Source organism: Montipora foliosa, chromosome 2 (genome assembly GCF_036669935.1).
Source record: "Montipora foliosa isolate CH-2021 chromosome 2, ASM3666993v2, whole genome shotgun sequence".
NCBI lineage: Eukaryota > Metazoa > Cnidaria > Anthozoa > Scleractinia > Acroporidae > Montipora > Montipora foliosa.
The window spans coordinates 48184637-48202543 of record NC_090870.1 but is presented as its reverse complement, the minus strand read 5'-3'; the positions used below and the strand labels follow the sequence as shown (position 1 = coordinate 48202543).

The following is a 17907-nucleotide window of genomic DNA, read 5'->3' as shown; positions in this document are numbered from 1 at the left end:
AGGTGTGAAGTCCAACTGTAGAGGTGCTTTTTATGAACCAGGATGAATACAGTGACTGACCTTAGCAACACAAGAGTGACACACAATGTATTGCTAGTGACAAAGTTTGAACAATCATTATGGTCATTCCTGAAAACTAAACATCAATGTACACAAGCTGTGGTCCAAGTATGTGACTTGCAAGATAAATGAGGGTAAACATAGTATTATCAAGTTATTGTTACTTTGAGCACAGACTGTTGTGAACATGTGAATGTTCAGTGAGCCAAAAACACTGAAAAACAAATGTACAGTAGATTGTTGTGAGTTTGTGATCAACTTTATTGGTAAACGTCACCTCAAATCATTATCAGTGTTGAAATACTAATTTTTCCTTTTAACTTGCTTTTTTAAAAGTGACTTTTTTCTCATTACTTACAGATGAGTGATGTAGTACAGCACTTCCCAAGATTGTGGAGATTTTCCCTCAATGCTGATAAAGTGATAATTAACCTGGTAAATGTCAAAAAGTCCACAATCAACAACTTTTCCAGCCAGGTGCCAATATTAATCATTACTATTAGACGCATGTGGTTTAAAAAATACCATGGCAACGGCATATACGTCAGCTTAACTACCATTTTTGGCGACCAAAGGATCAAGGGTTTTGGAGAAAAAGGTAAATGAAACATAGGTACCAAAAACTGTGTTCAGCCACCTTAAAATACACACACTCACACATGCATGACTTCACAGAGTCTGGACCTACCGACTGAAACATCAGATCTAGAGACTTCAACAAAACCAGCACAAACATCATGTAATGGACTTTGTACGTAAATTCCCTGAAGGTTAAATTAAAGCAATCACAGGTTAAAAAGCTGCATCTTAAGGGAGAAGGACTAGACTAAGTCTGATAGTAAAATTCAATCAAAGGTTCTGATATCATTATAATTTATAATTATTACGTTTAGATCACAATACCGCAATGAAGTCAGTTTGCATGACCTCCTCCAAATTCCATATAAAAATAAACAAACATTGAGCAAAAGCATAACATTGAGCAACTTACTTATTCTTTCTTAGCAAATGCAGCCAGTAAATGGCAGTCCCAAAGAAGATGACAGAAAGTACACCAAACATGTAGGGTAATGGTTCCTGTAATGGAGACAAACATTTGGGTCTTAATGTTGCATATTCTTTAGATGAAGAGGTCACATTGACAAAGTTCAAGAGGTTCGGTCATCCATGTGACCATCCATGTTTCACTGAAACATGGATGGTCACACTGTTGTTACACATATTTCATGGAATACAAAAAAGGCTTGATTTACAGGTATTTCCAACAATGCAAACCCAGAATGCCTCAAAGAAAGGAAACATTTACAGTACATACAGAAATCTGATCAAAATGTTAATTCATTACTAACAATTACCGTATTTACCCGTGTAAAAGTCGACCTCCCATTTTTGATGGCCAAAAAAGCAATTTCTTAATTTCTTTGTTAAATGTTCATGGGACACTAATCTTGTATTCTTCGATTTCTGGAAATGTGGATACACAAAAAAATCAGGGCCTCAAGTGCTTAATAGTTTTGTGGTTCAGCATCTGTTGTATATGCAGGCATTTTGTCCTTGAGTTTCGAAAAACCTCAAACTAACCTGTTTCATTGTTCAAGGATAAAGGGCTTTTGAGGATAAGCACAACACAAATTCCAGTGTCTATTTCATATTTGTGCTTGTGAGTATCTTCAACATTTAGAGTTGGACAAATCCTTTTTCATTTCAACTGGAATTGCTTACATTCGTTTTGAAGTATTTTGTCATTCATTTTGAAGTTTTTCGTTCGCTTTTGTCCACTGCATTCGTTATGCCCAAGACAATAAATTACTTAGCTGGAACTTGGATCAAGATCTTTGACCCGTGTATAAGTCGAGGGCGATTTTTGGAGCTTCTTTTGAGGCCATAAAAGGTCGACTTATACACGGGTAAATATGGTATTCATTATTGCAATAACAAATTTAAAGATGATTCTTGAACAGAAATGGACATCTCACCTCTCCAGCAGACAAATAGTTATCAACATTTTTCTCTTGAATGTCAATCTGTTAATGAGACCAAAGCATTGAAAATATTTTAAAACATCAAGGTTTTGAATTTTTAAAAAAGGTGAGTGGGTAGGAGGTAAATTAAGTGCCTAAATGTACAACGTATGTATTTCCAATAAAATTCTACCAAGGGCTTAAGTTCTCATTGCAACATAATAAAGAGTATATAGATAGGGCACAACTGACATTATTTTAATTCAGATACACTGTAACATTACCACAACAATTATATATATAATAAATAATTACTATTTTTTATACCATCAATTAAAAATAAATATTAAAAAAATGAATTTTAATACTGAAAGGTACACATATGGGAGCCCAAAATAACTATAAATAAAGCTACATGTAATCAAGATAGGTCTCCCAAATATTGGAAAAAGAAAAATAGGCTGACACTGTACAATGTCTGTGTAAACGTGAAATGAAAATGTATGTGAAGATGTATAATGAAGGTACAGTAAACACCCACATATAAGAACAAGTGGATTAAGAACAACAGGCTGAAATTTGGCCAATAAAGCACCATATGAATAAGAAAAAATTCAGCTCTTTGTCTACGATTAAATACATGTATTTATTTCAAATTTAGTCAGATTATAAAATACCATGAAATTTCCTTTCCTCTACATGTACATTGTACATCTACATACTAGATCCCGCAAAATCTTGACAAAAGACATAACGCACGGCGGGTGGTCTGCAGGGACTGGTCTAAGTGCAGTACTTTCACTTTAAAAGCACTGTTATCATGAAAGACTGACTTTATTCCAACCAATGGATTGTGCGTAGCCAAAAGCTGTATTTTATACTCATCACAATTGCTGTGCCAGAAATTTACTCGAATGGGATCCCCTTGACTTCTGGCAAGGTTCGTTGGGGATATACTGTATATATTAGTGGCATGTTGATCAATGGTTTGTTGTGAAGGGTCTTGTGCATTAGGGAAAGCCTGGTAACTTTCCTCTGACTTCTCAATGTTCACTACTTACATGTATAATAAGGAATTCTATCTATCCGTCCCTGAGAAAGTTCAAAAGCTCTCTTTACCTGTATTGTCACTTGCATTTCTTTTGCTTTAGGAGAAGGACAGTTGTGAAAATAAAGGTTATATAAACCCTCCTCAGCCTTACTCTTGATTTGTACAACAAACTGCAAAGGATCAAGCTTGAAATCAATAATAACAATTATGAATTAAGGCCTACAGGTACAAAGGGCTAAAGTACTGTAGCTAGAAGTGATCCCCCTTGTCGTGCCCTGTGGTGTCACATTGCTTCCATAATTTGCAAAATAATTGGCAATAATTATTAGAAAGATGGAAGCACCAGAATGAGTTTAGTTCAGTTGGTTCTTATGAGGATTTTACAGCTTTTATGTCCAAGTTCTATCAACTAATGCATGCTTGCCTAGCTTGCTCTTTGCTCCTTTTTCTGCACTCATTTAAAAATTAAAGGTGTTACAATTGAACCCACTGGGAACTCGAAAAAATCTGAGCCCCAGATGGGATTCGAACCCACGACCCTCCGTGATCTAGTATGGATGCTCTAACCACTGAGCTACATGTACTGGAGACTCTGGTGAGCAAGGGTGAAAAGTGGGTATTTGACTTGAGCTGCATCACACAGCCACAGAGTCAAATAATTTATTGACTGACAGCATTTGATTTGTGTTAAAACGTTCTCTCACATTCGCTCATTTAAAAATTGACCTGTAATATATACATGTATAAACTGAGAAGTGACAAATGACAGGAAGTAAAAGTGCTTGCTCCTCAGTTTCTACTGATAGTCCACCTTCAGAGCTGACCTACATGTAGCAAATGACATTATGGAAAAAAGACTTGAACTTCCTCTTTGAACCATAAGTTCCCTTTTTTCTCCTACTGCCTGAATTTTTTGTTCATTTTTATGACAAAATAAATGATGATAATTTACTGTTCTACATAATTATTTTATTTTTTAATTAGTCTGTACAAAAGACATTTTTAAATAGTATATAAAACATTTGTTGGTACTCATAACTGGCAAGTGAGACTACGTGCCACAAATAAAAGCACTACTTGTCAACTAAAAATTACCAGTAATAGCAAATTAATTATTGAAGTTATTGATGCAAAAGAATGCCACCATTAAGTTAAACAGAATAATACAGTCAAGAAAATCAGCATTACTTACATTGCCAGAGTATCTGTACTGTGATACATTGTTTTTCACTCTGTGTAAGGGCAAGGTTTGAACTTTACTTCTACCAAGAGAGGATTGGGTTATTTCAGGAAGTCCTCGTTTTCGACGTCTCCTCTGTTGTGTGGGTGAACCAGCAGAAGAATGAGTGGCAGTAGGGCTATTATTATCTGATCTGCTGCTTGGTGGAGAACTTGTAACATTTTCATGATCCACTGGAGAAGTAGTCACATTTTCTGAAGATATTGTAGATGCTGGCAGATTTGTATGCATGCCATTTTCTACAGCAGTGGGTACAGTTACAGGTAATTTTTTCTCAGCCGTAGATGTGGTCTTACTGCTCTTTGAGATATTGATAATGGTAGAATCTTTTGGTGGTCCTGAATTATGGCTTGTTGCAACATGGGCTAACGTGCTACTTTTGGCCAAGGAGGACACAGGTAAAGTTGTTGTTGCCATAGCTACCATTTTTTGATGAATAGACTTGTCAACGATGGTCAAGTTTTGGAAATCTCTGCCAGACGTGCTTATCACTAGACTATAACAAAAACACAAAATGCCTGCGATTAATAGTACTTTTACTTGACAGTACTGTTTGAAAAAGATTTGAATGAGTATAATTCTACCAGAGATGTGCAGGTCCTATCAATTGGGGACTACAAATGAAATAATATTGCAGTTACATGTAAGGTCAAATAAAATGCTAAAAGATAAGAGAGAGTAATACCTCTTACAATATAAATATGCAACAGAACTGTAACTAATTGAAGGGCAGAATGCTTCATGGAAGTGTAAACGTATACTGTTACAGTAACATTCTTCAGAATTTCATCAAATTGATGCAACAGTTTTAGCAATAAACAGTGCGACTCCACAAGACATCACAAAAAATTTAGGCAGCAAGGTGAAAACACTGTGAGAAAACAATAGTTTGACAACCATTCTTTTTCTGTCTTTTGCATACGCAGATGTACAACCAGCCAAACCAGTTGAAATGGTTATGCTTACAACTGACCAGCCTTTCAATCAATTTAGCTTTCCTAATGTACCAAAATAACGTCAAGGTAATGAAATGTGCAACATACTGTCTATTCTCCAGATCAAACGTGATAATTGCCAGTGATATTTGATTGCCAGGTATGAACAATGCAGATGCATTTTTGGTGAGAATGCACTTTTCACTATGTTGTTCCTGAAAGTAAAAAAACTTACATACATGTAACTGTCAAAATAATTTAAATATTGTCAAGTACTAAATATTATTGGTAGAATGAGCAGGAGCAGTAAGGTCTAAAAATTTAAGAAAACTTACAAAATTAAATTGCCAGTGGCCAGATAATACTGTACGTGTATGTTGCAGGTGCAAACTAGGTCATTTTGTTTCAACCTAGGTCATTTTATTTTAAACTGGGTTGAAATTGATAGTAGGAAACATCAACAAAAACCCATCAATTATTAGTAAGTACGTGTAATATATTGGTTAGTAAATTGGTCCTAGAGGAAAGGGGATGAACTTAGTGCAGCTTAGATTTTCATGAGTATTTTATAATACCCCAATGGTTGTTAAGTCTAGGCACTGATTTTAAATGGTTAGCATTAAGATTGGGGTTAGGCATACAGTGCATGACAACCAATTCTACTTTTCTTTCTCAGAGCTTTTTAGGACATTGTTTATCAATTGATGAGTCTCCTTAGGATGGCAGAGGGCAACTACTGAATTATCGTCCAAGGAGTAAAAGAACTGAAACATACATGATGTCTTGTTGATTTTTAATTTGCTTAGTTATTTCCTCTATCTTTTGCTTACTTTGAATTCGTAATAATCAAAGGCAAGTATTTAAGACAAAACTTTGAAAAGTCAGGAAAAAGGGTTTAATAATCTATTGAGTAGAAGCCATTTTGTAGGCTCTTGAAAGTGTTATTTCTTTTGAATTATGAAATAAAATATTTGTTCCTTTTTTTCAATTTTGCTGAGTGCTAAACTATTTTGGCACAGTCCCCTTCAAGTTCTTCAATTTGAGTTGGACGAAGGGGCGTTTCCTTTTCCATTTTACTAATTTTCAGTGCAACAGAATCTTGAAGTTCGAACTTCTTGATTTTCTTCTTCTGGTGTATGACAACTGCAAAAGGCAGACTGCTGGCTGCCTGCAAATAGCGCTGATAAGCAGTATTTAAGCTAAACACCCATTTCATACAGTGCTGATAAACAGTATTTAAGGCTCAGGAGCCATTTTTGAGCGGTTAACTTTCAATAACTGTGATGCAGGGTTAGTCAGTTGGCAAGTGTCAGACACCGCTCTCCTTTAATGTCAGGCTCATCCTGCCACTTTTTCAAATTATTCACCATTTTCCTGCTCTGCATGTGATGTAGCTGTGACTTGTCCACCTATTTGTGGCTTTTTAATTTCTTTTCTCTGAGAGATTCTGAAAACCACTTCATACAGCATTTTGCCAATTGTTCTGTGAATGGTTATGTGTTTTTTTACAAGCGGTTTCTCCAAGATGATGACAATGTGTCATAACGTCATTTCTCCCACATACAGTGTACAAGAAGCCACTGAATTAGAAAGCAACAAAGAATTATAACAATAACCATATGAACTGTTCATACCATGTACGGTGAGATTCCATCACTTCCCGTCTTCTCCAAGGAAAATCCAAACTAAAACAAAAGTTAGTTTACATTTAAATTTATTGCCCCTGATATCAATTTTTTTCTGCAAACATCAGCAAAAGTTTATAAAAGAATCTCACAGACACAGTGAAAAATGCAAGATGAAAAAACACTTTATGGTTCTGTTAACGCTAAGGGAAAAACTTCCTAGCACTCTGAAGATCCTAAAAGGAATGTTGGCCAGAAGCCACGGGTTTACAAACAAAGCCTTGCACTCAGGGGTTTCATTAGAAGCGGGTCACTGGCTGTATACCTCCATCTGTTTGTCAGAAATTTTTTTGTCTCACCGCTGGCTACTCTGCCTTTATTTTCACTCAAACCCTTATAAAAGACAAGAGTCACCGCCGCTTACATTGATTAGTCCAGGCATCTAACAATAATAATAATAATAATAATAATAATAATAACAAGATGCTTCCGTGAAGCATACACTGGGTTGCCTGTGGTACGTGCTACAGAAAATCAGAAGGCACTGAATTGTGTGGTATTGAAATACAGCATTCCAGTCTCTGAAGAATAAGAAATAAAAGAGAAGCGAGAAACATTGGCTTCTGGGCTGACATGTTGATAATTTTCAAGTTCCCTCACAACTTCTTTTCACCACAAGTGTGCCCTCTGAGCATCTGACAGCTTTGTAATACTAAACTTCACTGAAGTTAAGCCCCGTTCAGCGGGGTTAGTGTTAGGATGGGAGACCAAAACAATAAACCCCTCAAAAAAAACAGAAGCATCTGACCGAAAATACTATTAACACTAACAAATGCGAACTCAGCAAGGTACAGATTTTGTTAGCTTGCTTTATACAAAACAAATATTGATGAAAAAGCAAATAACTATTGATACACAGTTTTTAGAAAGAGTGGAAGGAAGGTTCCGGGACAGTCGATCGAGAATAAAATATTTACGACATGAAAACAACATTAATTTTGAACCGTGAATATAGAATATAAAAAGTTACTATCAGCGACAAACATTTCGGGAGATTTTTGCTACGTTCAAGTAAATTGCAAAATCGAAAGTGACATGGCCGGAATTCAGCGGGCGCCGTGATTAAGTTACCACGGCACTTGCCAAACATTGAAGCATCTGTGTCAAATGATGGCAAGATACCAGGTTTTTGTAAGTTTCTTTTTCTGTCAAGTGTTATAAAGTTTGACAATGAAATGAGCAAAGTCAAAACAAAGATCACAATCGCCCAACTCTTGTTTATGCAAAGTCAAAATTTACTCTCCAAGACGCATACGACGTTATTTATCACCAGGTAATTCCATCATTTTGGCAATAGCAGCTACTTTATTATTCATCTGCGTCACAAGTTTTCACTGATTTTGGGGCTCATTTTGTTGAAACTCAAGCACGCTTCCAACAGGCCTGTGAACCCTTCCTGCTTACAGAGCAATAATAACAAACTTCTCCCATATCACATTTCAACCTTAAGCTCGAAAATTCAATACACAACATGATATTATAATTCACAAAGGCAGAAAATACCACAGAATCCTTTTCCAGCGAAAAATGTATTGAAACAAACAACATATTTGCTCTTAGAGGCGAAAACCTCTTCCTATTTCATTGCGTGCGTGAAGACAAGAAACTCAATCGTGTCAAATTACCATGTACTTCAGGTAAATACAGCTCACTTTGATTTCGTCTCGACGGGCAATAGATTGTTGTCGAAGTCCAGTACTCGTCGCTTTTGAGATTCCTGCCTAGTTTATCCAACTTACTTTCCATTATTGAGCTCCATAAGGGTATATTTTGTTTAAGGATCCACTAAAACGCCATTTGCGTTACATGACTTTCGACGCCATTGCAGGCTAAGTTAATGATTCTACTGTGTCCACCAGAGAAATCTACTCAGTTCCACTACCCTCTCGATCCTAAGAAAATACGCGCAGAAGGCTCTATACACAAAGACACCACTTACCAGGGGAGTGACAGGAAAGACTTTAACCGACACGGAAAAAATATATATATATTAAATAAATAAAAAATAAAATAAAATAAAATAAAATAATAAAACAAACAAACTAAACACAGACCTCGACTGGGTTTGCCATAGGCAACCCAGTAATAATAATAATAATAATAATAATAATGTCGTGAACGGGTCTCGCGACAAATAATCACGCACTTGATGTAATTTTAAAATTATTTATTTTCCTACAATTCTAGCTTGACACGTTGTCTCTGAAAAAAACTCTCCTCTCCTACTGCACAAAAAAAGGTCTAAAGTTCACCGAGATTATATTTCCAATAGCTTACATTTCAAGTCTTAGGGTTCGGCAGTTCGGGTTTCAAAATCACGCAATGTAACGCTAACGTCCGCGACACTCTCCCCCTATTTGACTCTTATGATGTCAAATATAAATTGAACAAGGTAAACGATAACATTAACAACTCTAAATCACATTGAAAAGTTCAGTTCTCATTTAGTTCATCTTCTGCTATCGCAGCTATGCGCTGACGGGCACTGACTGCAGCACGTCTAGGTTGGAACTCTGAAGCTCGAGCATTCAATCTAGCAGTCCCCTCTTGGGTGTTTCTGTCACAGGACAGCTCAAGTGGATAGAGATGTTGAACTGGTTGTTCCAGGAAAGATTTTCCAGCCCTCAGTCGCACTGCTCTCACTATCCCGTCTCTACCAGGGATTAACTTGTCCACTACACCGAGCCTCCACAATCCTCGATTTCTTTCTTCACCCTTGATAAGTACAACGTCTCCCGGAGTCAAGGCTGTTTCTTTGGTTTTCTGGTTAAGGTTGTGGCGCTCTCTGAGGGACTTGAGGTACTCGTTTTTCCATCTCAACCACAGCACCTCCTTGCACCTTCGCAGGTACTTGGCTCGTTTTCTGAGGCTATCATCCTCCATGTTGCTCGGGTCTTCCTCTGGGAGTTGATTTGGTTGGCCGAAGAGCATAACGCTGGGGGTCAGTATCGGCATTTGGACGTCGTCCTCCACATAATCGAGGGGTCTGTCGTTAACAATTCTCTCCACATCTAAGATGACCTCTTCAAGTTCGTGCCATCTGAGGTTCCCATTACCAATGGACTTGTACAGACTCTGCTTCACTACGCCGATCAATCTCTCAAATTGTCCCCCCCACCATGGGGCTCGGCTGAGGTTGAATTGCCAAGTTATTTCTTGTCTGGCGAGGAAGTCGTTCAACCTTTCATCCTTCATAACGTTCCTCAGCCACTTCGCTGCTGCCACAAAGGTTTTCCCATTGTCTGAAAAGATCTTTTCGGGGCGCCCTCTTCTTGATATAAATCGTTTTAAGCTGCTTAGGAACTCGTCAGTGCTCTGGCTCGGTAACAGGTCCAGGTAGACCGCTCGGGTGAGACTACAGGCGTAAAGAACAATGTAAGCCTTCATTTCCTTTTTGGTCTTGCTGAGGTACTTAATTGGTCCAGCAAAATCCACTCCAATGAACTTGAATGGTACTGATCCAGCTGTTCTTTCCTTCGGCAAGTTGCCTGTCGGTGGATTTGGGAGTGCCGCCACTTGAAATCTTTTGCAGCCGTGACAGCCCCTAATCACTTGCTTTGTCAAACGTCGTAACCGTGGCACCCAGTACTTCTCTCGAACCTTCGCCATCGTCATGCCGACTCCCCCGTGCAAGGTTTGGGTGTGCACGTGCATGACCAGCTTCTTGGTGAACAGTGCACTTTCGGGTAAGTAGATTGGATAATCTCCTTGAATGCGGCCCCTGCATTCATATAAACCGTCTTCATTCTTCTGAAGGTTTAATCGTAGCTGATCTTCTTTGAAACTGGCTGTATTCAGGCATCTGACTTGACTATCTCGCACCCAGAACTCTATCCGACGGTTTATCTCCGCAGTGTTGAGAGGACCGCTGATCTTCTGTTGATGTTTCAACTTGCAGTTTTGGATAAACCGTGTTATCCATGAACAAATTCGAACCGCCCTCCAAAGATCCCACTTCTGTAATAACTGGTCAAGTTCTTTGTCGTCTGCTATTGCCACGGCGAGAACCTCCTTGATCACTTTTGCCTCAGCTTGAGTTTCTTTGCTTGGGCTAGTGACGATGTCTGACGGCCAATTCTCTGGGTATGGTAACCAGGACGGTCCTTGAAACCACAGATCCGCACATTCTCCTGCTTTTCCTCCTCGACTGCCCAGATCGGCAGGGTTTTCCTTTGAACCCACGTGGCGCCAATGAATGTATTCCTTGTCTTGGATTTTTCGGACCAATTACTCACGAATTGCTTGTACTCCCCACCACCCTTGATCCAGTGGAGAGCAACACTGCTATCTAGCCAGCAATGGACACTTGTTACGGGAAATCCTTGTAGGGCTTGTTTCACGTTGTGCACCAGATTAGTAGCCATATGGCCGGCTACCAGTTCAAGCCTCGGTATGGTTAATCCCTTCTTTGCAAGCCTGGACTTGGCGGCTACGAGTCCCTGTGATATACCTGAGGGTTGATGAGACACAGCGTATACTGCTGCTGATAAGCCTTGGCTGCTTGCGTCGCCGAAAGCGTGGAGGTTAATGCTAGTTATTTCTTCCTGGTACTGAACGATGCTTCTTGGTGCTTCAATTATTTCGGGAAGATTTCCCTCCCACGTCTTCCAGCTGGCCGTCTGTTTCCTTGGTAGTTCTTGGTCCCATGGAATTCGCAGCTCACACGCTTGTCGGTAGAGCATCTTTCCCTCCAGAGTGATGGGTGATGCTAACCCTAAGGGATCATATATCTTTGCTAACTTCCCCAGGACTTCTCTCTTGGTGACATTCTCGATCGCTTCCGGAAAGCTGATTTGGATTTTGTCCGTGGCCTTGTTCCAGCGCACACCGAGTAATTTCGTTTCTCCTCCTTTTACACCCAACTGGTCTTTGGCGTAGGTTTGGGCTTCGCATCCTTGAGAACTCTGCTGCTCTTCTGGTCCTTCCTCTCGATATTCTGGCCGCTCCAGGATAGGGACATTAGAGTGCCATTTATGTAGCTCGAATTTTGCCTCTCTGAAGATGGTCTGGGACATTTCCTTTAAATGGTGTGCACGCGCGATTGTTTTATCGCCGCTGATTAGGTCATCGACGTAAAGGCTTCTTCTTATTTCCTCTATTGTGTCTGGATACTTGTGTTCGAGGTTGTTAAGATGCTGTTCGATTACTCCGCCCAACAGAAATGGCGATGTTGACATCCCGAACAGCGCCCGTGTGAAACGCAGGGTTTCGACTTCCTTGCTCACCAAATCTCTCAACCAATGAAACCGCATTGCGTCTCGGTCTTCCTCTCTTATACGCACTTGCAAGAAGGCTTGCCTTAGGTCTCCAGCTAATGCCACTGGGTGGAAGCGGTTCCTTGTCAGCACACTCCAGAGCTTGTTCTGCAATGGTGGCCCAGTCTCAAGGCAATCATTGAGGGATGGGGCCTGGTGGTAGGCTCGCGCAGAAGCATCATAAACAATGCGGATTTTTGTGCTCTCCGCCGTCTCTCGCACCACTGGTTTGTGTGGGATATAGAATTCTTTGCCTTCTGGTTCGCCTTCGGCACTCTCGACTATTCCTTGGGCTAGTTGATCTCGGATGATTTCATCGTACTTTTCCAACATCCCTGGTTGCTTCTCCAGTTTCTTTACGAGGTTCTCCAGGCGTTTCAGACTTCCTGGCTTATTGTTGGGAAGGGGTGAATGGTTACCCTTCCAGAGTAAGCCAGTCTCGTACCATCCTTCTGGGTCCCTTAGGAGTTGCTCCTTGAACTCTTCGTAAACAAGGTCTTGATCGCCAACCGAATGGTCTTGTAATCCGAGCACGTCAAGTCTGCAGAGGTTCTCGTAGTCAACAGCGGAAGTTTGTGTTAGGAACATGCTGGTGAGATTTGGTTCACTTCCGGGTGACAAGATAGTCCACCCCAGGCGGGTCCATTCTGCGATGGGTTCTCCGGGTTTGCCGATTCTGGGTGTGGTCTCTGTTTTGACTTGAGCGTACTCGCTGGCACCAAGGATAAGGTGAACTGGTAAATCCCTTTTCGTATCGATGTCGTCCATTTCTACCCCTTTCAGATGATGGTATCGTCCAATCATGTCCTTGTATCCCGGGTTGCCTAAGCTGAGCAGGACACCACGATTTACTTTGGTTACCTCGGTCCGAAGCTGAAATGCACCTGATAAGCTCTTAACGACGACTTCATGGATTTCAATCTCTCTTGTTGTTGCCTGCATCATCATTTCAATTCGTTTCAGCTCTTTTCGCACTGGTTGTTTCCTTAGTCGGTCGAGTAATGCGGCAGAAGCATATGAGCTCCCAGCACCGGTATCAAGTAGGGCACGACAATGTATCCCTCCCACGTTAACTACAACGACTGGATAGGTAACCGCGCCTCTTCCGGTTGCCACTAACATATGTTCTTGATGTTGAGATGTTTTCTCACAGATAGATGAATGATGACGCCGTTTGCAAATTCTGCAGGTGGAAGTGCTGCGACATTCTGAGGCCTTATGATTTGCACCAGTACAATTGAAACAAAGTTGTTTTACGTTCAACAGTCTCCTTCGTTCTTGTATCGTGGTGACTTTATCGCAGTTGATGGACTGGTGAGATGAATTATCGCAGTAAACGCATGGCTTTCTTCTGGGGTCTTGTTGGTTGGCCTGGTACGTCCTTGATCGAGGTGGCTTAGGCAGCGTTGGTTTTTCTTGCTGATATTTATCTTCCAATTTCGGAGGGTTTCTTTCTGTCCACTTGCGCAAGGCTTCAAGTAGTTTCGGAAAATCCCATTCCTGCCAGTTGTCATCAGTGCGCACCAGGTCACCTTTTATACCCTCCAACTTGTCGAGCGTCATTCGAACGTAACCATTGATTTCCTTTAATTTACCCATAGTCTCCAATGCTTGAAGATTTGGGGACAACTTCTGGTAAAATTCCATGATTTTGTTGGGGTTCGTTCCATGGATAGCGGGCAAAGACATTACGTTGTTTACATACGCGTTAACTATTTCGCTAACCTTTCCATAATTAGTGTTCAAAATGCTTTTCGCCCTCTCGTAGCCTTCTATAGTAAAGGGTAGGCCGTCAACTGTTATTCTAACCCGTGGCTCCAGCAGCTCCTTCAGATAAGAAAATTTGGTGATTTGGGGCACATCAGCCGAGTCAATTTCTGCTTTGAACTGGTTCCAAAACCTCAGCCAATCTGTATGCGTGCCATTGAACCTTGTAATTTGTAATTTGGGCAGCTTCGCGTTGATTGATTGTTCTTTAATCTGGCATTTTCGGTTTTCTTCGATTTTCGCCTCGTATTTAAGTTTCTGCTCTAATTTTTCCTTTTCAAAACGCATTTCTTCTTGAAATTTCTTTTCTCTAATTACAGCTGCTTCATCTTCTTCCCTTTTCTTTTCGTTTTCGAGCGCCGCGCTCCTGAACGTCTTAATTTTTGACCCGAGGTTGTCAATGGCCTTTTCAAACACGCTTAATTTTTCTTCAAGGTCTGTGCTCCATTTTAAGATTTCTTCTCCGTCATCCCCCTCTTCGAACCTCAATTCTTGTACTCTTACCTTGAGGTCATGAACTTCGTCCACTTTCTTGGCTAAAGTTGTTTTCAATCTCTCTACTGATGCAAAGTTTTCCTTTTTCACCGCGTCGCTTGTCTGTCCATTCGTAAAGGTGAGAAGTTGTAGTTTCGCCTCTATTGATTTGTAAAGGTCTTCCATGCTTTCCAGTGTCCTGGCGGGGTCGCCACTTTTGTCGTGAACGGGTCTCGCGACAAATAATCACGCGCTTGATGTAATTTTAAAATTATTTATTTTCCTACGATTCTAGCTTGACACATTGTCTCTGAAAAAAACTCTCCTCTCCTACTGCACAAAAAAAGGTCTAAAGTTCACCGAGATTATATTTCCAATAGCTTACATTTCAAGTCTTAGGGTTCGGCAGTTCGGGTTTCAAAATCACGCAATGTAACGCTAACGTCCGCGACACTAATAATAATAATAATAATAATAATAATAATAGTCTTAATTACCAAAAGATAAAAGTACTATCTTTGTTACATTCTAATCACCTACCTATAGACACACTCAATAAAAATCTACCCTAAATATTAAACTAGTTAAACTACAAATGCATAATATAAAAACTATATAGAAACTACATTATCTTGTGTTTAAAAATCAGTCTGTTTACATAAGATGTCATAAATCGTTTGGTATTAACCTTGGGTAGGGCACACTGTTTTTTACTCAGATTATATTTATTCCCCTTTTTTTGTGGTAAATTCGAGCCTAACGGATGGTTATCTACAGAGGTAATAGCCTTTAAAATCTTACAGTCCTGTCTATATAAAAGATCCTTAATGGGATAGAAACGGGAAAAGAAACAAAGCGGTGCTTGTAGCAACGATTTAAAAAATGTTGTATAATATTCAAATCTGGTTCTGATGCTCCGTACACAGAAAGGCAGTATGTAAAATTTGGTAGAACTATGGACTTAAATAAATGGTCCATCTCTACTTGAGAGTATTGCTCCTTTCTAAGGGACCTTAAAACATGCAAACATCTGTTTGCTTTGATTAATTTCAGTCTTACATATTCAGTGAACTTGCAGTTACATGGCACTTTGAAGGGTAACACCCCGTGAAGACAGACTGTTACATTGTGAGACATTGTAAATTTTCTCATATTGTATGTTATTGTTCTTCTTCCTAGCAATGAGTTCCTTGCATTTGCTAGGGTTACAAATCATATTACGAACATTTGTATCCTCTCTAGATCAATTCAAAAATAGTTCTACTAAATAGTCCTGAAGACAGATCAGAATTACTGCTTTTCGTATAACGTTGAATGTGTTTCCTGACATTGGGTCGGTCGGTCGGATTGAAAAAAATAACAACCTGAAAAAAAATCATAAGCAGTCTCGGAATCAGAGGCCTGGTACCCCAGCATCATAACTGTGGAGCCAGGAAAACAACAAGACCTGAACCCAAAATCAATATGGCGGAAAAGTTGGTGGATGTTGTTGCAAAATTAAGGGTGCGTTCGATTGACCATATTCCGGAATAGGAATACATGGAATAGAAAATAGAAATCTCTCGTTTTTATGGAGATTCACGTAAAAATTGTCAAACATTGGCTAAAATGCTATTTTAAACACATTTTTATTATCCTTGCTGCTTCAAAACGTGGCAAACATACCATTTTAACCATCATGCCACGTATTATTATTCCAGAATAGGGTCAATCGAACGAGCCCTAAAACAGTGTGGGAAAAAATGCAAAAATGGTTTAAAACAGTCGTGGAAGATACGATAAGGCAGGTGGTGGGAGCATTAGGTACTGTTCAATACCATTGAGAACACCACCGTAGAACTGATCCAGGTAAAGGTCAGTGAAGAGACCTGGGTAAGGCACTAGAGTTGTGCGGAGCAAAGGTAAGATTAAACAAGACATACGTTGGCTTCCTGAGGCAACTTTAATTTTAGTTTCTCAGAGCTTCAACAACTCCAGCTGTGTACATTTTCAATGATAAACTATTGTTACTATTTTCCTTATTCTTCTCATTATGATTATCATAACATTCAGAACTTCAGACAAAAAGAAACCTTTAGCAGCATAACCAATATAAGCGAACTCAACCGAAACCCAGCAAAAAAATGTTTTGCTTTCTCCCATGAACAGGAAAGATCCCCCAGCCCTTAAACAGACTACTGAAAACCATGCAACCATTCATGAGGCATTTCTTCGTCATTACTTACAGTCCCACCGATTCCTTTGTGTTTGTTATTCAAATCCATTGTCAAATCAGAAAAATTCACACTCAGTATCCCATGCTGAAGAAATCCAAACTTACTCAGCTCGATCGTCTGCCTCGAATCGTCCTGAAATTAAAAAGTCCCTGTTTTAATGTGGTTTAACAGATTAACATCGCAAAAAACGAGCTAGGATTGTAAAGTAACTATACCTCTAATTCTACATGATGTTTCCTGCAAAGACTAAGGCGGATTACAAGTAAAAATACTAGAAAAACACTTATCATCTTCTCCAAATAGACAACCGCCATTTTGTTGTGGCGCAAGATAAAATGACGTCATAACTCCTTTCCAGACCTTTATGAGCAGCTGTATTTCTCTTCGCCCAAAATGGTGGACGTTTTCAAAGACGAACAGACATTTTACCTCGCATTTTTCACCTTTACAATAGCAACTATTGTTACAGCCTTCATCTTGTCACGTTTCATCACTCTGAACCCGTCACATCACGTTTAAAAGGTAAACCCTTCTAAATGAAGATAGGATACATGTTTTTTATAAATTCGTATGCTCAAAGAAGGTTAGCTATAGAAGAACCTGTTCTGTCAGCTTGGGTTGCTTTTCTTTTGTTTCAGTTATCTATCAGCTCCATAGTGTAGTTTTTATGGCTTTGTATCTTGATTCCATATCCCTCAGTTTGATGTGAAATCGAGCTTCGCTTCTTAAGGGCCGGGAATCGAAAACGGCTTCGATTCAACATACGTTCGATTTTGTCGATCGAACAGCGATGTTGAAATCGTTTGCCTTCCGTTCCCTTTCAACCGTGTTGAAACATGTTGAATCGAAGTTGAATCGATGTTGTAACCTTTTGCCCACCCCAGCAGTCAACATCGTTCAACAAGATCGAACGGATGATGAAGCAAATGCTGAAGTCGTTTGCACGGGTCTTGCGCCGCACCCGTTTGCGGTAGAAGTCGATTCGATACAAATTGAAGTTGTTTCGATACATTAACGGAGTCGATTCCATACATTTGTGTTAAACTTGCCACGCAGAAAGGTAATGATCTACTTTTGCCAAAAAAAAAAAACGGGGGGTCACCGTGCTCGTTTTCGAGATCATGTGGTGCACTTTTAGAAGCTTGCGTTATTTTAAGACGATCTTAGCTTACAACTGTCAGCAATAAAAAAGCTACATTAGTGAAATTTAGATCAGGTAAACATACACTCAATTCAACATAACTAATATAACTAAACAAACTT

At 39.6% G+C, this 17907-nt stretch overlaps 2 protein-coding genes across 3 annotated transcripts in view; both read right to left on the bottom strand.

Annotated features, from left to right (window-relative positions):
* The window catches only part of LOC137993371 (protein GPR107-like), a 30715-nt gene extending 13706 nt beyond the window's left edge, over positions 1-17009 (bottom strand). The window contains exons 1-11 of one of the 2 annotated variants that reach the window (XM_068839180.1): positions 16860-17009; positions 16654-16776; positions 6882-6932; positions 5356-5462; positions 4364-4808; positions 4265-4327; positions 3141-3242; positions 2037-2084; positions 1052-1137; positions 749-824; positions 419-492 (exon numbers count right to left, since the gene is read on the bottom strand). In XM_068839180.1, coding sequence (XP_068695281.1) covers positions 419-492; positions 749-824; positions 1052-1137; positions 2037-2084; positions 3141-3242; positions 4265-4327; positions 4364-4808; positions 5356-5462; positions 6882-6932; positions 16654-16776; positions 16860-16958 — 1274 coding nt within the window. In that variant the 5' untranslated portion in view covers positions 16959-17009. Of the gene's footprint in view, positions 1-418; positions 493-748; positions 825-1051; positions 1138-2036; positions 2085-3140; positions 3243-4264; positions 4809-5355; positions 5463-6881; positions 6933-16653; positions 16777-16859 lie in introns of both variants that reach the window. The other variant, XM_068839179.1, reaches the window with a different exon arrangement.
* On the bottom strand, positions 9125-14717 carry LOC137990889 (uncharacterized). Its single transcript, XM_068835994.1, has 2 exons — positions 11549-14717; positions 9125-10331 (listed from the first exon to the last, which is right to left on the bottom strand). The coding sequence occupies exons 1-2, from the start codon at positions 14612-14614 to the stop codon at positions 9366-9368; spliced, it is 4032 nt and encodes a 1343-aa protein (XP_068692095.1). The 5' UTR covers positions 14615-14717; the 3' UTR covers positions 9125-9365.
* Positions 17010-17907: the final 898 nt, after the last annotated feature.

Excerpts from the sequence above, each read along its gene's own strand:
- LOC137990889 (XM_068835994.1), bottom strand. The coding sequence starts at position 14,614 with ATGGAAGACCTTTACAAATCAATAGAGGCGAAACTACAACTTCTCACC. Across the intron at positions 10,332-11,548 it reads AACTACCAAGGAAACAGACG|ACCAAAAAGGAAATGAAGGC; the intron begins GCCAGCTGGAAG and ends TACCTCAGCAAG.